Consider the following 24800-nt stretch of genomic DNA (forward strand, 5'->3'; position numbering starts at 1 on the left):
AGGAACTGCTCACAGCATCAGGCACTGTACATACCAAATGACCTCGTTTCATAGCTAGGATCGTGAAAGGTACGCTGAATGATCGATCATAAACCTCTATTTCTTAGACGAGGAAAGAGAGCTTTAAATTTTTGCCCACAATCTCCTAGGGACGGAGCCTAGATCAAATTTAGGTTTATCAGATTCTTTTTTCCTTCCTTTCTTTTCCTTCAGCTCCAGTTTCTACATTGCGCGAAAAACAGGAGAAGGGAGTGGCCTCGGAGCTCGGTTTTCGGTCACCTTGGGAGCTGAAGGGAGACCAGCAGGAAGACTGGCGGACTGGGGAGGCGGTGGCGGTACCCGCCCTGCAGTGGGCTGAACCCTGGCCGCGATCCGTGCGCGGGTGGCGGGACGGGGCGGCGGTGGGCGGGCCCTCTCGTGGGCCGGCGCTCTCGTAGGCGGGGCCAGGGGCCGGAAGTGGCTGGGGGGAGCGACCCGAGCCGGATGGGAGCCCCTGACGCAGCGCCCCGGGGACCTGGGGGTGGCGGCCTTGACTCTGTCCCCAACTCCCATCCTCCGCCTTCTCGCCGCCGCAGCCTCTCGGGACGATGGTGGCCCGCCTGCTGCTGCTGCGCGCCTGGCCCCGGGGCCCTGGAGTTGGCCCGGGACCCCTGTGTCGGCCCCTTAGCTCAGGCTCGGGGTCCCGCGAGTACCTGCAGCGCAGCATCGTGCCCACTATGCACTTCCAGGACAGCCTGCCCAGGTGAGCCCGGCCTCCCGGTCCCCGCCGCCCGCTGGGGTCGGCCCCAGCCTTCACACCAGTCACTCATGACTCTTGTACTGAACCCGCTCCCAATCCCCAAACTCCTGCCTGGAACAATGTCGCAGCCCGAAATCTGGAAAGCATGACACTTTAAGACTCTCCTGGCACAAGAACCTCAGAACGTTCGCATTCTCTACTAGACCCTCCACCCCCCCCCATCACTTGCTCAGATTCTGCGTCTTGAGCCTTTCTCTGATTCTCTTTCCAGTGAGTCAACTTCCATCCAGATGCCAGAGTCCCTCACATTTCTTCCTGAAAAATGCCCACCGTGCATATCTCCAGCACCACCCTTACCCCTCCAACTAGGGTGTCCCCTGAAGTACTTTCATAACTGACTCTCGTTCCTGCCCAGAATATGGACAGGCCAATTCCTGATACACAGTATTTACCCTCCCTCAACTTTTCCCAGCACTCCACCTTCTTCAGGCCTGTTGCTCAGCCACGCTCATGTGCCTCCAATACTCTGCACTTTTAGCAGCCCATGGGTCACCAGGCACACTCCTCAAGTGCTTACCTTACCCTCCTCCAACCTCAGCACTCTAAGTCCTGTCTACCCTGGAGGCCTCTCGTCCCTTCTAAACCTTCCTCAGCTACCCGCGAGGTTTCTCCCTCTAAGATATCCTCCCTAACTCCCATTACCCTCTGCAGCTTCAGCCTTCTTGCAGAATTCTAGACACCACCCTCGGTGCCCCTCCCAAACTCTTATTCAGCTTAGATCCAGAACTCACCCAAATTTTTCTGTGTTCCTCCTCATTTCCTTTAAAACACTTCACTCAGAGTCTACTTCCCCTATGAAAACAGCCCTGATAAATCTTCCTCTCCCTTTCCCTCATCCAATATTTTCTTTTCTTTTCCCACCTGGTATTTTCTTTAATTCGACTGCCAGGTTTCCCAGTCTTTGAACTCCCAGCCTTAATCTGAGCCTGCCAGGGCTCCTTTTCCAATGTTAGTAATTTCCTGAAATTCATTTACCCTCTAAAACCAGACTGTAACTTCTCCGCTCACTCACCAGTTAGTTCCTGGTACCAAGTCCCAAAATTGCCTCAAAGACCCTTCTCACTTCCTTCTGCCACCAGGGATCTCCCAGTCCAGGGACTGGAGGCCAGGGCTCCCCACCTCACAAAACAAGGATTGTATCACAGGCGTCACCTTCAACTACTCGGTTGCTGTTTTTCTCCACATCCAGCAACTGTGTGACCCACTGTCCTTGCCCACCCCCACCCTCTCAGGAATAGTATCTGAGGTGATTTTTATGAAATAACAGTGTGCAGACATCTAAAGCGGACTTGAATGAGATTATCTAGCCCCAACCCCACTGCTTAAATTTGGCAGAGGAAGGGAGGGAAAAAAAAGTGGCCTTTATGCCTGTGGGCAAAGCTGGAACGCATCTTCTTCTTAATAGCCTGTGTGTGAGCCGAGCCTGTATGTGGGGGAAAGGTGAGGAATGACAGAACCTGTCTTCACTTGCCAAGCCCAGTAGCATTTGACTTTCTGGCAGGCCTGGGCTCCACTCAGGTTTAAGATCAGAGGGATTTTCTCCATTTTAGAATTGGAAAGCTGGGAGTAATACTCAAGATCATTTCCTCCAACCTACAGCACAAAAATCTGTAGGAATTGAGCTACAAATGGTAGAACCGAGTCATCACCCTTGGATAATTTCGAACAAGGGCCACCAGGCCTCTGTTACCTTAGCTGTGAGTTGGTGGTGAGATAAGATGAGATTCCTTTTATCTCAGATTCTAGACTGGTAAACTGTATCATCTTTGGTACTCATTTTGATGTCCACTTGGTGAAAAGTCCTAGCTTTGAAGTCTGGTGGAACTTGGTTTCAGATTCTAGATGTGACACTTCGTAACTTCAGGCAATTCAGTTAACTTCCTTGAGCCACAGTTCTTTTTTTTTTTCCTCTTTTTTTTTTATTATATTATGTTAATCACCATACAGTACATCCCCAGATTCCGATGTAAAGTTTGATGCTTCATTCGTTGCGTATAACACCCAGTGCGCCATGCAATACGTGCCCTCCTTACTACCCATCACCAGTCTATCCCATTCCCCCACCCCCTCCCCTCTGAAGTCTTCAGTTTGTTTCTCATAGTCCATAGTCTCTCATGTTTCATTCCCCCTTCTGATTACCCCCCTTTTCTTTATCCCTTTCTTCCCCTACCGATCATCCTAGTTCTTATGTTCCATAGATGAGAGAAATCATATAATTGTCTTTCTCTGCTTGACTTATTTCACTTAGCATTATCTCCTCCAGTGCCGTCCATGTTGCAGCAAATGTTGAGAATTCGTTCTTTCTGATAGCTGAGTAATATTCCATTGTATATATGGACCACAGCTTCTTTTTTTTTTTTTTTTTTTTGTTTTTTTTTTTTTTTTTTAGATTTTATTTATTTATTTGACAGAGATAGAGACAGCCAGCGAGAGAGGGAACACAAGCAGGGAGAGTGGGAGAGGAAGAAGCAGGCTCATAGCGGAGGAGCCTGACGTGGGGCTCAATCCCATAACACCGGGATCACGCCCTGAGCCGAAGGCAGACGCTTAACCGCTGTGCCACCCAGGCGCCCCTGGACCACAGCTTCTTAATCCAGTCATCTGTTGAAGGGCATCTCGGCTCCTTCCATGATTTTTGAGCCACAGTTCTTACCAGTGAGGTAGGAATGGAACACACACTTCTTAGGGCTATTGTGAGCGCAGAGTGAGATAAGATGCCAAAAATAGGAAACTATCCTAATTAGTTTTCCTGGGAGGGACTAGTCCCTTTGTCGTAGTCCAGTTGGATCTCCCTCCCTCCCTCTTCCTGTTCCTGTTACATCACTGCTGCCTTTTTCTTTTTTTTTAAAGATTTTATTTATTAGAGAGCAGGAGATGGGGTGGGGGGTGCGGGGGCGGGAGGATAGGTGGAAGCAGCAGAGGGAGAGGGAGAAGCAGGCTCCCCGCTGAGCAGGGAGCTTGATGCAGGACTCGATCCCACAACCCTGAGATCATGACCTGAACCGAAGGCAGTTGCTTAACTGACTGAGCCACCCAGTCTTCCCCATCCCTACTGCCTTTCGACTACTTTCCTCTAGGTACCCTTGCACTGTCATTCATTTGCTTTTAAGTGTTAGATTTTTTTTTTTGCCCCTTGTAAGCATGCTCCAATATACATCATATAAAATTTAGCATTTTAACTATTTTTAGGTGTATAGATCAGTTAGGTATTATTTTTAAGGGCCATATTTATATACACGGAACAGTTAACCTCAAAATACAAAACTGCAAGTCCTGAGGGGACAAAGGGTGGATCAATCTGACCTACTCATTCACATTATTAATTTGAGAAACATTTATTGGTATGGATTTGGAGACCAATCAGTCATGATGAGGAGCATACCATACAGTGGGGGAGATTTGACAGGTAAACAGTTAAGATAAAATGTGATAAATGGGAAGCAGCATTTCATGGTGGCTAAGATTGTCATCCGGAAAATAAAGAGCTGCAGTGAGAGGCAAATGAACATTTTTTGGGGATTAAAGAATAGCGGTGTGGGGAGCACAAATTCAAGTGAATACCCAAATAGAATTCCCACCTGTAGGATGAAAGCAACTGGTTTTTATTAGGACGAGGAAGGGGGCAATTACATGAGTTGAATAAAAGGGGGGGGATGTTTTCTAAGCATGTTTATAAGCCAGACTACTCCTGGTTATACATTAATTGCTGACTTTTTTTTTTTCCCAGAAGGTCCATAACCATCAGTCTTGTGATCAGGGTATCTGTTCTCCTATTGACTTCTCAAAAAATTGCTTAAGACAATTACCATGTTGTCCAGAAGGTTTTAGCGAGTTCAAACAAAAGCAAGTAAGGCAGTTTCTCTACAATGGCTGCTCCAACTCCATTTTAAAATGGCTCTAGTCCCGTCAGTTTTCCACAAGATCATGAGGCAGGAGTCAGATCTGATCTTTAATCCAGCTCCACGTCATACTAGCTGCATGGCTGTGAGCAGGTCATCTAACCTAAACACTGGGATGATAATGTTAACCTTTCTCTCAGGATTGTTAGAATTAAATACTGATATGAAGCATTTAGTACAAATCTGGCACATAGTAACTCAGGAGATATTCACAAGTACTATTGCTGTGTCAGGCAAACGTGTTTGCAGGTGTAGGATGTGCTTGGTGACAATTATTGTGTTGTGTCAGTGTGGAGGTCAGGGTGACAGTGCCTGGGCGAGTAAGGGAAGCTTCACAGAGGAGGTGGCATTTGAGGACTTTGAAGATCACCAAGTGAGAGGAGTGAGGGAAGGGTAGAGCAGCTGGTGCCCAGGAACAGAAGCCTGAAAGTACACGGCATGTTCAGAACTGTTGAGAAGTGTATGGAGAGGCCAGCTCAAAGTAAAGAATCACCATTTGGGCCCTAAGTTATTAGAATTGGGCTGGGTGTGTGTGTGTGTTGGGGTGGTGATTGGGGGAGACCCATTATGTCCTTAAAAAATAATAGCATCAGTCACCGTTTTAGGCCCATAGTTGATTCACAATAAATGCCAGTCTTTTTCTTGTCCTTTAATCCCTAATCACTTTTTTTTTTTAAGATTTTATTTATTTATTGGACAGAGAGAGACACAGCGAGAGAGGGAACACCAGCAGGGGGAGTGGGAGAGGGAGAAGCAGGCTTCCCGCTGAGCAGGGAGCCCGATGTGGGGCTCGATCCCAGGACGCTGGGATCATGACCTGAGCCGAAGGCAGACGCTTAACGACTGAGCCACTCAGGCTCCCCTCCCTAATCACTTTAGATAGTAACTGGTATTCCAGACATAATGGGCAGTTGTCTAGAATTCAAATGGTAGGCTGGTGAGGCCAGAATTTCCAGTGTGCAGGCTAACAGGGCCCCAGAGGCGTGTCCTTAAGCTAGATGGGCCTTATCTCGATGGTAACTAGATTGTGTAAAAACACAAAAGCCTGTTTAGCTGTGTTCTTGGCAGGAGGAACTGTTTGAAGTAAGTGCCTGCTGCTTGGAAGCTGTAGGATAATAACATCTCAACTGACACAGAGGCACTTACACGGGGGATAATTAGGGAGAGAAATCTGCTGGTGCTTACTTTTCTTCCATCTTTATTATAGTAGTTCATGTTTACATGGGGATCCTCTAGATAGCGTGTGGGGAAGGAGAACCCACGTGGTTAAGAGGGACCTCCCCAGGCATCTCTCCAGCCCTAACTCTACCTCTTTGAAGACACCTGGGGCTTAACATTGCAGGGAGCACCGGAAACTGCAGGTGTGCATGGGAAACCACTTTTGGTGTTCTTTAGGAAACTGCAAAGAGACGAGGGGTGACCTTGCAACTTGATTTCTAAAGATTAGAGAATAAATGTTGACTATAAGGGAACACTTACTGAAAAGCAGTAGCTGGCCTTTGCGGTAACAAGTTATAGAAACCCCAATTACATTGGCTTAAGCAAACAGGAATATAGGGACTCACATGAAAAATCCAGGTTAGATCAGGGGCTCAAATGATGTTGTCAATACTCTTTTGCCTTTCCTTTCAACCCTTTGGTGTGATTCCATTCTTAGTCAGTCTCTCTCCTTAAGGTGACACAATTGCAGCCATCACTTACAACATAGTTTACACCCTCATCTCTTAGTGACCTCAGCTAGTAGGGATTTCCCTTTCCTAACAGTTAAAAAAAATCCCGTAATTTAGTTTTATAGGTTCTCCGTGGGTCTCATTGGCTCTGAACCAGTAAGCTGTAAGCCCGTTCCAGGGTGGGCTGGGCAGTCAGCTCCACCCGAGCCAAAGGGACTTGAGTAGGAAGGGGTGCTGTTACCAGAGGAAGAGAGAATACATGGGGGGCAGCCAGAAAAACTGGTGAAATGCTGTGCTAGGCACTGAGAGAGAGTCCATATGCTAGTTCCCTAGTGACATGAACAGTCTAGTGGCAGAGACTGGATTTGTAAGACTTGAGCACTGAGTAGATAATAGAACTTAATGTGTATTGAGTGCTTACTATGTGTCAGGCTCTGTTCTGAGTCAATGACATGGATTGCCTCATTTAATCTGCATTTTATAGGTGAGGAAAGGTAGGTGTAGGATGGGTAATGTGCCCAAAGTCACAGAGCTGTGAATGATGAAGCCAGATTAACCACTGTGCAGGGGTGCTGGCTTGCAAGGGGAGGAATGCCCGGGGCTCCTGAGGCTGCAGTCACAGAATTGTAGAGGGGCCTTAGGGACCACCTCTTCCACTTCCTTCACTTTACTGAAGAGAAAACTGATCACCAGAGATGAAAAAGAACTTGTTCTAAAAAATTTTTAACAGCTCTATTGAGATATTGTTCACTTTTTAAAGTGTACAAATTAAGAGATTTTTTTGTATAATCACAGAGCTGTGTGACTATCACCACTGTCTAGTTCATTCATTCCCTTCTCCAACCGCACCCCTCCCCCCCGCAAAAACCACCCACACACGGTAGCAGCCACTCCCCGACCCCCTCCCACCCCTGGGAACCACTGATCTACCTTCTGAACAGTCAGTGGTTTATAACTAAACTCAGGTTTGTCTGGCTTTGATGCTCACTGTCTCTAGACAGAATAGATCTGCAGTCACGCAGGGTCATGGTCCCTTGAGTACCTTCCGTGTTCTCCCTCAGTACGTGCTTGGAGGAGCCCGTGTAAGTGTCAGAGTTGAAAGTATCAGAGCAGAGGGGTTTACTGACAGAGGGTACAGTCAGGAGAGGGCGGCGGACCCAGTCTTGAGAAAACATGCACTTTTAGGGCAAGAGGACATAATGAGGGAAAAGAGACTGAAGAAGATGATGAAAAAAACCAACAGGGCAGAAGAGAGAATTTCTAACTCCATCTTCGATGTCCTTAAGGATCTCATGATTTGCAGTCTGATGGGGGAGAGGGACATAACACATAACCCACTAAATGTGATAGAGCAGAATCAGGGATGGGTAGCGGGGGAGAGGAAGAAGTGATCCGTGCCTGTTCTCTGTCAGCCCATGTGCCTGGTGGAGGTCAGAGAAGAGGTTTGGAGGAAAGATCTTGACGAGTGGCGAGCTCCCCTCTCTGTGTATCACCGTGATCAGGAGAGCCAGCTCTGCAGTTTTTCTCAGCTCCACATTCAGTGACATTGTGTTGGTACCTTGAGTTTGGCCTGGGATTTACAGAAATTGGTAAACACTACAAATCAGGGCTTCACCCCTGGCCACCTGAGAGCTGGTTTACTAACCCACCACCCCTTGGAGCAGCAAACAGGTGAGGGTGGGGAAGAGGTACAACTGGCTTTGAGAGGAAGAAGACTTGTTTAGTGTTGACGGCAAGTGGTGGGAACGGGAGGGTCCTGGTCCCTCCTAGAAGTTGGGGAGTGGCTTTCTTTGGAGAGAAATCTGAAAGCAAATGGTATTTTCGGAATAGTCAGATTTTAAGACAGGTGAGGAGGTAGGAGAAGTCCTGAGGAAGTTATAGAGTATAGGGTAGTTGGTTCAGAATGGAGCGGGGGTTCTAAAATCTAGTGGAGGGGCGCTGGACTGGTTCAGTCGGAAGAGCATGCAACCCTTGATCTTGGGGTTGTGAGTTCAAGCCCCACGTTGTGTGGAAAGATTACTTAAATAAAAACTTCAAAGTTTGATTTTAAAAATGGGGGTGCCTGCTCCTCCGCTATGAGCCTGCTTCTTCCTCTCCCACTCCCCCTGCTTGTGTTCCCTCTCTCGCTGGCTGTCTCTATCTCTGTCGAATGAATAAATAAAATCTTTTAAAAAAAATGGGGGTGCCTGGGTGGCTCAGTGGTTAAGCGCCTCGGGCTTCCTGCTCAGCAGGGAGTCTGCTTCTCTTTTTCTCTCTCTCAAATAAATAAATAAAATCTTTAAAAAGAAACTTAAAAAAATAAATACATGAAAGACCTAGTGGGAGTGGCTAGTGAAGAGTCATAGCTGGTCGGGGCCAAACTGGATGTCGCTGAGCTGATGGAAGGAAATAGAGAATACATTGCGAAGTTCTTGATACTATTTCATTTGATCCTCATAGTAGCCCACTGAGCTATTATTTAACAAATGGAGAAAGAGGGGGGCAGAGAGATAAGAAATTTGCCCGAGATCACATGAGTAGTAAGTGACAGTCTCGGGTGTAAACCCAGATCTGTGGGATTCCAAATGCTGTGAGCCTCACTTTGCATATACTAGACGTGGTGGTGATGGGCGTGTGCTAGATGGAGCTGGAACATGATAGACAGGATTTCAGATCTCTCTGTGAGGCAGTTCCTCTCTCCATGTCCTGCCTAGGACATCAAGAAATTTGCCACCTGTAACCCTATAACTAGACCTGAAGTGGCAGTGCTGTGACTCAAGCCTGCATCTCCATCTCTTTCCACTGGACCAGGAGTTCTTACACTTTAACGTTTCACAAAGCACTAAAATTATGGGGGAAGAATATTGTTGTTGACCTTATTTCTTAAAAGAAAGGACCTTTAGTGACTCCCATCCCCCATCCAAAAAAAAAAGTGAGACCATCTCCGAATTAAGGGCAGACTTCTAAATGAAGCACATTTAGCTTTGTGGAAAGCTCACTGTACTGTCCAGGTTTGTTCGTTTCACTGTGAACCAGTAACTTCATAACCATGGCCATCATCTACCAATGTATTAGGTAATCCAGTAATGTGGACTGTACTGCTATTTGGCATTTACACTGAAGGCATTTTATATGAGGCAAAAATAAAAACCTGGTAAATTTGGCATATTTATTATCTTAAAAAAATTTTTTTTATATGGAGGGACGCCTGGAGGGCTCAGTCGGTTAAGCGTCCAACTCTTGGTTTCGGCTCAGGTCTTGATCTCGAGGTTATGGGATTGAGCCCCGTGTGGGGCTCTGTGCTCAGTGCGGAGTCAGCTTCAGATTCTCTTCCCCTCTCATTCACTCTCTCTTTCTCAAATAAATAAAATCTTTAAAACATTTTTTATATAGAGAACAGGTGATTTACAGAACACTGGTATCCATGATAAAAAGTTTATACTTTTTTCTCCATACTGCCTTAAGTTCCATTGAGGAAATTCCATTTCTGTTGTATCAATAACCCCAAAATAAATCATTATTCTAAAAACTTGCTTTTCCCCACCAAAGTAAGTTCAGGCTAGACTTAACACTTGAACTTTTAACAAGGACTGTTCTTACAAAACTGCCGTTGCCTCTAATTGAGAATTTTGTTTAAAGAGAAGAACTTTCGTTAATGTCCCTACTGTATTAATACAAAGTCTTGAGAAAGGTAAGTAGGTAACTTCGTAATTATGAGGTAGCTGAGGTGGTATTTGGGATTTTCTGTGTAAATCCGAGAATATAAGGACAGTACTCACAGCACTAAAGTGTTGTGAGTGGTTACTCAGTGCGGCCTAAGTCTATAACGGCTGTAAATAATTCAGATTAATTTTGACATCCTGTTTTTGATAAACATGAATTGAAAAATAAACTGAAGAATCACAGTATATCTTATAGTAAGGATTTAAGCTATGTTTTATGGATAACTTTCCACTTTTCCTAATGACTGCCATGTTTAGATATTTTGAATGTATCAGTCTTAATTTTAAGTTGGCAGCACTAACTTGGCCAACTGGGAGTAAGTTTTGGTATGACCAGATATATCGTTCAGTAAAATCACTGACGTAAAAAAGCAAGTACACCTTGCTCTGCCGTGCCTGTGTTTTCATTTCACTGTGGACCAGTAAGTTCATCACCATCGCTGTCGTTGGGAATGCACTGGTAGAGAATGATGAGTAAGGAGGCAAACAGGAAGATCTGGTTCTCCGCATAGGACTCTTGGTGACCCGGCAAGACTTCACGGTCGATCCCATATTTGGTTGGCCCTTGGACAGACCTGTGTTTCATTTCTGTATGATTCTCTGTCATAAAATGCCCAGGAAAATTTAAAAATAGAACTGTCTTTTTCATGGTAGGGGAGAAAAGCGCAGTTGCTCAGACTTAGGCAGAGTTAAAATCAGCGCCAATACAGGGTTAGCAGAGGTATCGAAATTGTGAGCAGCAAACAGTGCTTCAGGCAGCGTCTGCTTCCCCATTGTTAATCTATTTGAATATTTATTTTTCTTGTAAAAGTCATCATTAAGACATTAGAAAATTCTTATTTTACTTTAAAAAAAAGGTTACCACTGATACTTGCATTAGTAAATCCTTCTATTCTGATTGGCCTGTGGCTTCCCATTATTGGTTTTTTGGGGAAGGAAATTAATGATCCAGTAATTATTTATTAGTTTGGGTTATGAAGCTAACTGACCTCTTCCACATATTGTCACCCTTAACTTATTTTCTTCCCAGGCTGCCTATTCCCAAGCTTGAAGACACCATTAAGAGATACCTCCGTGCGCAGAAGCCTCTCTTAGATGATGGCCAATTCAGGTAAATTCTGAGAACCCCGGATGACCGTGGTTGGGAGGTTCAAGAGAGGCCGGCCAGTAGTAGCAGACCAAGCTTCGGGGAGTGTTCTGTGATTTAGTTGGGTCTCCGGAGACCTGGGACTTAGTCCTGACATTTTCAAGTTCAGGAAATAGATTTTCACTCAGGAACGACTGAGGATGCCTTGAAGTGAGATTCTGCCCAGACTCAACAGGCAATGGTGTCTAAGCCAGAATGCCAAATTTGTACTGTATCTTGTCAGGTGGACCTGGAGGCTAACTGGCACTGGTCATTGGCAGAGGGCATGTGCCCTTGGTAGGGAGTTCATTTAGGAGAGCATATGGCAGGCCAGAAGTTTGCTTGGTGAGCAGGGGTACTGAGCTGGATAATATGCCCCCCAGATTCATTCCCTTCTTGGAACTTAGTATGTGACTTTATTTGGAAATAGGATTGTTGCAGGTGTAATTAGTTAAGGTGAGGTCATACTGGAGTAGGGTGGGTCCTTAATCTGGTATGACTGGTGTCCTTGTAAGAAGAGGAGAAGGGACACAGACACAGTCATTGATGACGGAGGCAGATTGGAATGCATCAATAAACCAAGGAATGCCAAGGATAGCTGGTAACACCAGAAACAAAGAGAACAGAGTCTCCCTACAGTCTTGAGGGAGAATGTGGTCCTGTCAACACCTTGACTTTGTACTTCTAAGATCTATGAGAGAATACATTTCTATTGTTTTAAGCCATGCAATTTGTGGATGTTATGACAGTCCTAGGAAGCTAACTCAGCATGGAATTGGACAATAAAATTAGATATTGTCAAAAGTGGGTTGTGTTAAGCTCTTGTATCCCAGTGCAATTCACTTTTTCCATTTCGGAAGGTTTTGTGCAGGTAACTGGCATTGTCATTGGAATCACAGAGTCCTTTCCTGGACAGTGATGGAAAATGTAGATGAATTGTTTATAATCTAGTCCTCTGCTTTTAAATATTCTATATTAGTCACTTGAAACTTCTCTTGACATGGTAATGATTTAATAGCTACCAGTTACTACGTATTAATGTTTCAAACTATCCTGAATCCTTAGCTTTAAAAATATTTTTTATCCTTGTAAGGTGGTATATTATCTCTGTTTTACACATAAACAAACCGAGACTCAGAGAGATCCAGTAACATGTCCAAGGTCACGTAGTTTGACAGTGACAAAGCTAGAATTAAAGCTCAGCTCTTCTGGACTCCAAAGCCTATCTCCTTTTCTCCATGCCAAGCTGCCTCCTGGATTACAGATTGCCTTATGAGATGTTGATTGATCTTCCCGATCAGTCATTTTAAGAAGATAGCCTAAATTTATCTGTTCTGGTTTGATTGCTGTTCTTCTGATCAGAGGGACTTTCTGATCTCAGTCCTAGGTTCTAGGGATATGCTACTGGGGACCCAAATCTCAGTGTAAGAGTTCTTGGCCGTGTGTCTAGAAGTCATGTATTCCCTGCCATAGCTTGATTCTGCCTTTTCTTGAACATTTCAGGAAAACAGAACAGTTTTGCAAGAGTTTTGAAAACGGGGTTGGAAAAGACCTGCACGAACAGCTGGTTGCTCAGGACAAGCAGAATAAACATACGAGCTACATTTCAGGTAGGCAGGCTGGGCTGTGGGCGTGGGAGTCCCCGAGCCCTCCACCACGGACAGGGAGGCATCTTTTCTCCAGTTTCGGTCTCAGAATATTTTTGGTGAGACCAGCCCACCAGAGTAATGTCTCATCCACTCTTTCTGAGGTAAACTTTAAGGCTGAGTGAGTTCCTCCTCCACTAAGATCTCAGCTGGAGTTTGTGCTGAACAGCAATGTCTTGCCTTTTCTGCAGGTAGCATCCAGCCAGAGCCTAATCACTGGTTCTGCGGGAGGGATGCAGGATTAGGTCCTGTGCGGTGTGTGTGTCATCCTAGAGCCTTCACAGTCTGGCATAACTGCCCTCTCCAGCCTCACCTCTTGTATCACCCTGACGCTCTCATGCAGCAGCAAAACTCGACAACTCACGGTTCCCTCGACCCTTTAGTCTTTCATTTTTTAGCCTAACAAATTCTTTAAGACCCAAGTATGTGGTTGCCATAGATTCTGGCAGGGGTGAGGCTGGTGGTGGTGGGCAAATTGGGTGAAAGGGTTTGTCAAAAGGTATAAACTTCCAATTATAAAAGAAAGAAGTCATGCGGTATAATGTACAGCGTTGTGACTAGGTTAGTGATACTGTATTGTATATTTGAAAGTCGCTTGGAGTATAGACCTTAAAAATTGTCATCACAAGACAAGACAGTTTTGTGACAATGTGTGGTGACGAATGTTAACTAGATCTGTTGTGCTGATCATGGTACAACATGTACAGACACCGAATCACTGGGTTGTACACGTGAAAGTCATTTCATGTTTATGTCAGTTACATCTCAATTTTAAGAAGAAAAGAAAAAAAAGAACCCCAGGTGGGATGATTTTTTCCAGGAAACCTCTCAGTCCTCCTCCTCCTCCGTTCAGAGCTGGTTGTTTCTGCCTCTTTCCCCACAGCACTTCTTTTAATTTAGTTTATATTTTAATAAGGTTATACGTGCACATCGTTTAAAGAATCAAATAGTTCTACCAGGCTGATTTGGAAAACCAGCAAGTTCCTGACCCTCCCCTAGTTCCCCACTCCTCACTTTCAGCCGCTCCTTCTTCTGACTTATACCCCGTCTTCCAAATCACGTGTCCGTATCACTGCATCTTCACTTTTTCAGTTGGAGACATTATCTCCTGACGTCTCACTGGGGAGACCAGAATCGGGCCATCTCATCTCCCTGCCACGTGCACAAGTGTTCATGCGCACGTCCCGTTCCGGTTCACTTGATACTTACTGTTTATGCTATTCGGGCCATATAAACACTATCATAAGCTGAGCCTTGGAGCCTGTTGAAATTATTTTTCCTGTTCCTGTGTGAACTTTTTCCCCCTGAAGTTAGTAATTATCTTATGCTTTCTTTAGTTTTCTATGAGCTTAATAATTTATTGGGGAAGGTTTTTTATGCTCTCATCTTCCTTCAGAGTCTGTCTCCAAGGTACTTTTTTCCCCCTGTTTGTTTTGCCCTCTTTTCTTTCTTCAGATCCTTCATATTCCTTCTCTGTTGTCTTAGATTTGAGTGAGATATTCAAAAGCTTCTGGAAGCTCTGTGGATGAGGGTGGAGCCGGTCAGTCACAACTTCACTGTAATGTGACCTGGCTGAACCATTTTCTTGGGGGGCCCCTAATGTTAATGTCTCTGGGTTAGACTCCCAGGAAAGCTTTTCCATTAAACTGCAGGTTGCTACTGTTGAAGGAGTAGGGTAAGGGAAGAAGGCTTGAGATCTCAGCTGTGACTGCTGTCCCCCAGTTTTACTTTCTGCAGAGAGGAAAAGTTAAGTCTTCCACTGGAGCAGGAAGGGGATCTGGGGTTGGAAGTTGGGGTCTTTCAGCCACATATATCAAGGCTGCCAATTCCTGAGCCCTCTGGGGGTTCCGCTGTGTAGGTCATGTTATCTCCTGGCTTTTTTGGCCACCGGCTCAGGGTTCTCGAGTCTGCCTTAGTCATTACCAGTTGTCTCAGTGCTTTCCGACTTCCAGTATTTGCTCTTGTCTCCTGTTTCGTCCTCTTTGCCTTATTGGGTTATATCTCTTTAAAATTCTTTTACTGGCGGGATCAGAGACATAAATTCATGTCTTCTTTCATTAAGTGGCTCTTACCCCAGTACTTTTTCTCTTGCCATTTCAGTGTTTTACATGATGTTTTAATTCTGTTGGTGTCCTTCACCAGAGTTCATCCGATCAGAGTCCCTGTCCTAGTCCTCCCTCTATCCCCCTGACTGGGCAGGGCCTGGCGCAGCGTGTTCTCAAGGAATGAAATGGAATGAATGGACCAACAAATGAATAACAGATAAATGTGTGTCCATTAATCCTTTCCCCAATGCTTTACATGTGAAAATTATTTCCTCCGGTGGGGGGTGGTTTTTATTTGTAGACTTTATCTATGCTTGCTGATCTCAACAGGAACTTCCCTGGAAGACACATTTTCTGATAAAACATTGCTTTGGGGATTTTATAGGTCAAGAATCCACACGAATGCAGAAGGCTCGTTTGGATGATCCACATGAACTGATTGTTATTTCTAATTGCTTTTCAAACATTTCTTAAAAGAGCAAGTGCACAGATGTACAGAGCATACAGAATGATGACGAATACTTTCCCCCACAGTAGGGGGACAGTCAAGTGTGAATGTTGTCCCTGAAAGGAGACGAAACAAGAGAAACCTAAGGAAACGGGGTGGGAATTAATAACTAAGCTCTTCAAGATGAATGCAAATGAGTTGTTACTGTATTTCTTTAAGAATCAGGAGAGGAAACAGAAAAAGGAAGAAAAAGCAACAAACCTAGGGAAATGCAAATCCAGACGACAATGATATACCCACAAGACTGGCTCCAGTCAAAAAGACAGACAGTAACAATAATAAATGTTGCCCAGGACGTGGGGAAATTAGAACCCTCATACACTGCTGGTGGTAATGGTGCAGCCACTTTGGAAGACAATCTCGCAGTTCCTTGAAAGGTTAAACTTAGACTTACCACATGTTCTAGCAATTCCACTTCTAGCCGTTTCCCCAAGAGAATTGAGAACATCCATCCATACAAAAACTTGTACATACCAGCCTTATTCCTAATAAGCAAAAAGTGGAAACAACCAAAGGTCTACCGATGGATGAATGGATAAACAAGATGTCGTGTATCCCTGTAATGGAACATTATTCAGCAATACAGAAAAGTAAAGAACTGACACGTGCTACAACATGGCTGAGCCTCAAAAACATAGTAAGCGGTAGAAGCCAGATGCGGAAGACCACATATTGTGTGACCCCATTTATATGTCATGAATTATTGCAGATCAAAAAAATAATTAGGAAATTTCACCCTCTGGAGGTTGACGTCATTTTGTCTCCATATGCTTGATTATTTTTCTCTCTCAAATTTCATTTTTAGGGACTGCATTAACTTTTTATGATGTTGCTTACTTTTATCTTTTAGGCCCCTGGTTTGATATGTACCTAACTGCTCGAGACTCCGTTGTCTTGAACTTTAATCCATTTGTGGCATTCAACCCTGACCCAAAGTCTGAGTATAATGACCAGCTCACCAGGGCAACCAACATGACTGTTTCTGCCGTCCGGTTTCTGAAGACACTTCGGGCTGGTCTTTTGGAGCCAGAGGTTTTCCATTTGAACCCTGCTAAAAGTGACACTGATACCTTCAAGAGACTCATACGCTTTGTGCCTTCCTCCCTGTCCTGGTATGGTGCCTACTTGGTTAATGCGTATCCCCTGGATATGTCCCAGTATTTTCGGCTTTTCAATTCAACTCGTTTACCCAGACCCACTCGGGATGAACTTGTTAGTGATGAGAAGGCTAGGCACCTCCTGGTTCTAAGAAAAGGACATTTCTATGTTTTTGATGTCCTGGATCAAGATGGAAACATTGTGAGCGCCTCTGAAATCCAGGCTCATCTGAAGTACGTTCTCTCAGACAACAGCCCTGCCCCCGAATTTCCCCTGGCGTATCTGACCACTGAGAACCGAGACGTCTGGGCAGACCTCAGGCAGAAGCTGGTGAGTGGCGGCAATGAGGAGACCCTGAGGAAGGTGGACTCTGCCGTGTTCTGCCTCTGCCTAGATGACTTCCCCATTAAGGGCCTTATCCACTTGTCTCACAGCATGCTGCACAGTGACGGCACAAACCGCTGGTTCGATAAATCCTTCAACCTCATTATAGCCCAGGACGGCACTGCCGCCATCCACTTCGAGCATGCTTGGGGCGACGGTGTGGCAGTGCTCAGGTTTTTCAATGAAGTGTTCAAAGATAGCACTCAAGCCCCTGCTGTCAGCCCTCAGAGCCAGCCGGCCCGCACTGACTCTTCTGCTGCCGTGCAAAGACTTAACTTCAAGCTGAACGATGCCTTGAAGACCGGCATCAGCACTGCTAAGGAAAAGTTTGATGCCACCGTGGAAACCCTCACTGTCGACTTCATCCAGTTTCACAGAGGGGGCAAAGAGTTCTTGAAGAAGCAGAAGCTGAGTCCTGACTCGGTAGCTCAGCTGGCCTTCCAGATGGCCTTTCTGCGGCAGTATGGGCAGACGGTGGCCAGCTATGAGTCCTGTAGCACTGCCGCATTCAAGCATGGCCGCACTGAGACCATTCGCCCGGCCTCCATCTTCACGAAGAGGTGTTCTGAGGCCTTTGTCAGGGAGCCCTCCCAACACAGTGCTGGAGAGCTTCAGCAGATGGTGGCCGAGTGCTCCAAGTACCATAGCCAGCTGACCAAAGAAGCAGCGATGGGTGAGATGGGGGTGGGGAACCTGCCCTTGGGTCGTGTTGCCTTCAGCTCTGGGGTAAGCCTCAGTAATACCCTCCTCCATGTCTGATTTCCACCACTTCACCAGTTCAGTCCATCTGCCAATCCCCAGATGATGATTTTCTACCCAAGCAGTCTAAACAGCCAGATTAGCCATTAGAGATCAGAATGTTCTTTCCTCCTCTGCAAGGATAGAGACGTGATTCTCTTTCTATTATTTATTGGTCATCTGACTCACTTCTGACAGTTCAGGATTTCTAAGTCTGCAGCCCCTCTTACTTTACCTCGCTTGTTGGCTTCTGATAAATAAGCCATCTCAAAAGCTCTTCCCAAATCTAAATGTCATCCTTCCTTTGCCTCTCTGTGGTAAAATTTGAGACCTGGAAAGGACCTGGAGGATCACATAGTCCTGTCCTTTCATGCAGCCAAAAGTCCTGGAAGTAAAAGAGATCTCTGAGACATTCTGGTCTCATCCTCCATTTTAGGGGTAGGAAACTGAGGCCACTGGCTCAGCATTACACAACACATGAGCAGTAGAGCTGAGATTAGAACCCTGGTCAAAACCCTTTCGCTTTTGTTCCAGTGACTCAATCTTGTCTTTTACACTAGACTTAGACTTAGACTTTGGGTTTTATTTTGGTTTTTGAATTCATAGCTCTTTTCATTTTTTTTTTTTTGACTGTTTAAGCTGATTTTTTAAAATCATATTTTTTAAAATCATATTTTCATTTTAGGCTCAGCTGCAGAGTTAGTGAGTTGGATGTGTGCATGCATAAGCAGACAGAGCCTTCTTCCACTCTCAAAGATGCTGTGAAGGGGACGCTGACTACAGAGGGTTGGGGGGTTTACTAAGGTCCCTTTCCGTTCTATGATTCTGAGACTCTGGTTTTCTATTTTGTCTCTGACAGGCCAGGGCTTTGATCGACACTTATTTGCTCTGCGGTACCTGGCAGCAGCCAAGGGGATTGTTCCACCTGAGCTATACCTGGACCCTGCATATGGGCAGATAAACCACAACATCCTGTCCACGAGCACACTGAGCAGCCCAGCAGTGAACATCGGGGGCTTTGCCCCTGTGGTCCCTGATGGCTTTGGCGTTGGGTATGCTGTTCACGACAACTGGATAGGCTGCAACGTCTCCTCCTACCCAGGCCGCAATGCCCGGGAGTTTCTCCAGTGTGTAGAGAAGGCCTTAGAAGACATATTTGATGCCTTAGAAGGCAAATGCATCAAAACTTAGCTTCTGGATGGGTGAAAAGCCTCCATCGCTTCATTGACATGAAAATTGGGACCTATGTAGCCAAAAGGTGCTATTCTGTGTATGAAGGAAACAAATCACGAGGTGCCTAAGCAGCCTAAGCAGCCCATGCTGTAAGGCTGGAGCTTTTAAAGTCAAGGTTTTAAAGCTAAACATAAAATTGTCAAGTGGAACTAGATCACAACTAAAGAGAATGGGAGATTTCAATTTTAAGGGCATTTGATCAGGAGGGGGGATTTGGAAGGATAACTTAGGTGTATTTATTGTTGAAGCAGAAATAAAATTTAATTGTTGCTTGGAGATGGTTCCTTTTAGTTGCTGTTGTTGTTCAACCTAATTTCCTAAACCCCACAAAGAACTTTCCAACATTAAGTTCAGTAAGTTCAGGTAATAGTAAGTTCCCACTGACTCCTGGCTCTTGAGGTGAGGTGGGAAGTGCTGTTTCATCCTCCCTATTAACTTCTCTCTCTCCTGGGACATCCTCTCTAAAAATCCTCTTCAATTTTCTAGAAAGTGGTCTGCTGGTGTTTGATTCTGATAGTCCTGTGGCAGTAAAGGGTATTCCTATGGATTTGGGGAGTACTATTTGACTATTCCAGGCAAATGAAGATTTATAATTGGTGTGTATTTATTAATCAGTTGAATCTTGTGTGGTATCTATGGCCTAACGTACACGTGACTATTCTGTACATTTTGCACTTGAAATCTCTGGTTTTGAGTGAATACAGAATTTTTGTTAACAATCTGTTGTTGAACGCTGCTGTAACATGAAAAGAAGGGTGTTTGGTTCTGTTCTGTCTTGTGTTTTGAAAAGGAAGGGGTTTTGTTTGTGTTTAATTTAAGCTGTGTTTGTGGTGGATCACCCCGGAACTTGACAGCTGGGATTTGGATTCCGGTATGAGCCCGTCACAAAGCACTTCCAGTGCATTCTCTCACTTAATTCTCCTTACGGTTCATATGAACATGCCTCTACCTCTTCTTAGTCGACTTCGCCTGTCCTTCACTCAGTAATCATTTAGTGACTACCCAACAGGTACCAGGTTCCCTGTAGTCCGTGGTTTAATCAGAGGGGGACACGTGGTAGAGGCCAGTGCACGTGAACATCACGTTGTTCTCATCTGTGAAGCACGATCAAGAAACCTGAGCCGGAGCTCGGCTGCGTGCGCACGTCACCCGGAAGCACTAGCTGAGGCCCCGCCCCACCGCTGGTATCGCTGCCGGGCGCGGAGCATCCGTCACTCCGCTCCGTGGTGCCCGCCTTGTGCTTTGGGCTGGGGAACGACGGTGGTGGCGTCGTGCACCTGTGCGGTCTGAGGAAATCGTTGACAAGGCAACAGGCAAGTTCAAAGGCAAGTTTGAAACCTATGCTGTGTATGGGGCCATTTGCAGGGTGGGTGAGTCAGATGACTCCAATTCTCTGGCCGAGGCCGACGAAGGCGTCGTCTCTGACCCCTCCCTCCAAAATACCTGAACCAGGTATCCTGGTTCTACCTGGTTCTACCATGTCTAACCTATATGACAAGTTATTCCGCCTCTCTGGTGTGTGTTCCTCTGTAATTGAGGACAATTCCTATGGCATGGGGATGTAATGAGGACTAGCTATAATGATATAGGCAAAGCACCTGGCAGGTGGTTGAAGCTCAGCCTGTTCTCTTGCTGCTCTGTGATGTCTGTGCTGCTGCTGTTCTGTTCCATATCGAAGCATTGACCTCACTTGAATAGAGAGCTCCGCATAGTTGAGCTCTTAAAACCAAAACCTTGATTGAAACTTGCAGGGCTGAGATGTCGTAGTTCATGCATGTGTTCAGGGTGAATGTACCCTTGGGCAGTACACCTTGGGTACACGTAGTTCTTTAAAGGAATCTCTTCTGTGGTCTGTCTCTGTGTTCAGCAGTCCTGCTTACAACTTACCCCACCCTTCCTCCTGGTTTTGGATTCGTGCTGTGAAGGATTCTGCAGTGGTACCTGGGATGGCAAAAACTCAGCTATTAAGTCTTAACCCAGTTGGGGCTCATACACAAGTCTTGCACATTTGTAAAGCATTTGGCTGATTTGATCCCCTCAACTCTGGAATGGACAGAAGTTATTATCTCTAGTTCATACAGAAGATGGATAGTTGTGGAAGGTAAGGAGGTCAGTTGATAAGTGGTAGGATCGGGACAGGCTCTTTTGATTCCTCGTCCAGGGCTCTTTCTATTATGTTTCTGTTCATCTCGGCTTCCGGTAATTACATCTTAAACTACCTGGCCTCCCGACTCAGGAGAACGAACTTTGTTAAACGAATCCGTGCTCTTCCTGACCCTAAAGCCGCTTCCACGTGAGGAGTGGGCTTTGGGAAGTCAGCAAGCTCTGTCCAGGTGGCTTTCTCTCTTCATGACTCTAGAACAAGTGTGGCACATCTCCAGATTCACAGCCAGGCCAGCCTCTCTAGAGTTTATCTGCTTCTCACTGAAGTGCCCCCAGGACACCAAAGCGAGTTTTGTGGATACCATGTGGTTTTTTAAATTTTTTTATTTTTTTAATTTTTTTTAAAAGATTTTTTAAAATTTATTTATTCGACAGAGATAGAGACAGCCAGCGAGAGAGGGAACACAAGCAGGGGGAGTGGGAGAGGAAGAAGCAGGCTCATAGCGGAAGAGCCTGATGTGGGGCTCGATCCCAGAACGCTGGGATCACGCCCTGAGCCAAAGGCAGATGCTTAACCGCTGTGCCACCCAGGCGCCCCATGTGGCTTTTTTTTTTTTTTAAAGAGTTTATTTATTTATTCGACAGAGATAGAGACAGCCAGTGAGAGAGGGAACACAAGCAGGGGGAGTGGGAGAGGAAGAAGCAGGCTCATGGCGGAGGAGCCTGATGTGGGGCTCGATCCCATAACGCCGGGATCACGCCCTGAGCCGAAGGCAGACGCTCAACCACTGTGCCACCCAGGCGCCCCTATGTGGCTTTTTTTTAAAAAACAGCTTTATTGAGATATACTTCACATATTATTTATTCCACTTATTTAAAATGTATCAATCATTTTAGCATATCCACAGTTGTACAACCATCACTACAATGCATTTTAAACATTTTCATCGCCCAAAGAAACTCTATACCCATTAGCAATCATTCCCCTTTTCCCTTAACTCCCCCTGCCCCAAATACTAAAACACTAATCTACTTTTTGTCCCTATAGTAATTTTCTTATTTTGGGCATTTCGTATAAATGGAATTATACTATATATGTAAGGCCCTCTGTGGTCGACTTCTATCACTTAGCATAATGTTTACAAGGTTTATCCATGTTCTAGTATGTATCAGTACTTATTTTCTTTTTACTGCTGAATACTATTTCAGCATGTGAATATACCACATTTTATTTATTCATTCACCAGGTGATGGTCATTTGGGTTCTACTTTTGGCTGTTATGAAAAATTCTGTGAATATTTATGTATAAGTTTTTGTGTGAACATGTTTTCATTTCTTTTGGGTATAGACCTAGGAGTGGAATTGCTGAGGCACGTAGTAGCTCTGTTTAGTCATTTAAGGAACCACTAGGGTGTTTTCCAGAGTAGCTGCCCCATTTTACATTTCCACCAGCAGAATATGAAGGTTCCAGTTTCTCCACATGCTCACCAACATTTATCATCCGCCTATCTTTTTTTTGCCATATAGCAATTCTGGTGGGGGTGAAGTGGTCTCTCATTGTGGTTTCTAATAGCTTATGTTTTAAATTAGAGCACATCAAACATGCTTTCCAAATCTAGTGACACCTGTCCAGTTATCTTCATGTGACACAATGACAAAGAATGGGAGCCAAGATTTGAGGAGGTAGACATGAGACTGAGACAGGTGGTGGATGGAGAAGGTGAGGGAGGTTACCGTGTTGCAAGGTCATCCTGCCCGCCGTCCTACTACTCCTAGCTTTGACTTCTGTTTTAGCCCTTAAGGGGCCTGACACAGTGGGCTGTTGCTGGAGACCGCTGTCTTGTTGCCTCCTGGCACCCGTTCCTACGAAGGTAGTTTTGTAGCTCCTGTCAAGAGGTGGAATCAATTTCTTCGTTCCTAACTGGCCCTCCTGCCTTTAGGCCCCACTCATTCCCTCCAGTCCATTCTCCCTCCTCACTGTAGCTAGTGATTTTTCTCATGTTCAAGCCTGATCCTATCTCGGCTTAAAATTCTAAAATGGGGGGCGCCTGGGTGGCACAGCGGTTAAGCGTCTGCCTTCGGCTCAGGGCATGATCCCGGCGTTATGGGATCGAGCCCCACATCAGGCTCCTCCGCTATGAGGCTGCTTCTTCCTCTCCCACTCCCCCTGCTTGTGTTCCCTCTCTCACTGGCTGTCTCTATCTCTGTCAAATAAATAAATAAAATCTTTAAAAAAAAATCTAAAATGGTTTTTCGTTACCCTGGAAAGAAGTCCATACCCCTTATTGTGACAGCTGAGTCTCTAATGGAGCTGACCCAGCTGATCTTTTCAGCCTCACCTCTCGTAAAGGCTTACACACCCTCAGGGATGCCATGCCATGCTGTTGCCTCTGCTTGGAACACAACTCCCTCCCTGCCCTTTTGGCCATCTTCTGCTCAATTTTCAGGTTTCAACTAGATTTCATTTCCTTTAGGAAACCTTCCCTCACCCCATCCTCTGAGACTGAATCAGTGCCCCTCCCGAGTATGCCTGAAGCGTCTTGGCAGGCTCACCTTTCCCACAGCACTTTTCAGTTTCTGCAGCTTTCTCCATTGTTAGACTGTGGGCAACCAGAGGGGCCTCAGGGCTTGTTAAATATTTGAGAACTGACCCATGATCCCTCTGAAGCCCTGTGCTGGGATTGTCTGTTGCTCTGTCGCGGCAAGGGTCTTGAGGCTGAGGGCTGTATCAGGCGTCCCCGTGTTCAACAGAGTGCGTGGCACGTGGGCCGTGTAGTATGTGCGACAGCAGGACGGCGACTGCTGCCGTAGCTAGAGGTTCTGGAGCTGGGCAGGGAGTGCGCAACCGTGCTTCCAGTTAACGCGTAGAACGCACTGAAGCAGGCTCTCCGTACCGCTGCTGGGTGAGCGGGAGGAGTGGCCGCAAGCCGGCGAGAGCCAGGTCTGCCGAGGAGCTAGCTCAGGGAACTGACTGCACATTCATTTCCCTCTCTAGTTATTGTTAAAACATTATTAGTATATTTCAAAAGGGAGAGAAGTTTCTGGTTTTCTCACCAGTTGGCGTTTGACAGTTCAGCTCCCTGTATTTGTCTGTAGCAGCGATGCTTAACTGAGGTGGTAAAATTCCTCGGATTGTCAAGCCCAGTAATTCCTGCCTGGATGCATCAAAACCAGAAGTCTCATGTGATAAACCTGGTCTTGTGTAAGTCACATGTGAGGCTGAGTCCTCATAATCTTTTCTTCTTGAACACCTCCAGGGATTGGGAGCTCCAGATCTGTGATGTATCACATTCCAACTTTGGACCGACATTAGGAGTCTCCTCCTATCGAGCTGAAATCTCTGCCTGGAACTCCACACTTGGTGCTAGTTTGCCCCTATGGCGTAGAGCTGTCTTTGCCCTTTCCCATATGGGAACCCTTCAGCTCTGTAACAACTGATCATGTCTGCACCCCGCCCCCACACACCTTTCCCAGTGTTTTCTCCTGGATAAACCTCTCCTGCTCTCACACTGTACCTCACAGGAATCACCTCCAGGCCTAGTGAGGTTTGTCTGTAATCGCGTTCAAGTGCAGAGCACCAAATGAAACAGCCCCACAGCATGGACTGCCCAAGGGGGGCTACTCTCACCCTGCCTCTTGCCCTTATTTCCTTTGATCTAGCCTGTGACCACTTTTAATTCAGTCAATTTACGGTTGGCATAGGTTGAACTTATCATGGATTAACCCAAAGCCCACAGGTCTTTCTTACATGTAACTCACCACGACTGCTGTAAATCTAAGTAATTGGCTTGTATAATCAACACCTGGCATTTGTTCTATCTTTTTAGATTGTATCCTTTGGTTCCAAAC

General features: G+C 45.7%; 1 protein-coding gene across 1 annotated transcript; it reads left to right on the forward strand.

Moving 5' to 3' along the window:
• The first annotated feature begins 433 nt into the window (after positions 1 to 433).
• On the forward strand, positions 434 to 19123 carry CPT2 (carnitine palmitoyltransferase 2). Its single transcript, XM_002915739.4, has 5 exons — positions 434 to 742; positions 11100 to 11180; positions 12699 to 12805; positions 16245 to 17549; positions 18474 to 19123. Exons 1-5 carry the CDS (start codon positions 588 to 590, stop codon positions 18803 to 18805), a joined length of 1980 nt encoding a protein of 659 aa, XP_002915785.1. The 5' UTR covers positions 434 to 587; the 3' UTR covers positions 18806 to 19123.
• The last annotated feature ends 5677 nt before the right edge of the window (positions 19124 to 24800 follow it).

Source organism: Ailuropoda melanoleuca, chromosome 2 (genome assembly GCF_002007445.2).
Source record: "Ailuropoda melanoleuca isolate Jingjing chromosome 2, ASM200744v2, whole genome shotgun sequence".
NCBI classification, from domain to species: domain Eukaryota; kingdom Metazoa; phylum Chordata; class Mammalia; order Carnivora; family Ursidae; genus Ailuropoda; species Ailuropoda melanoleuca.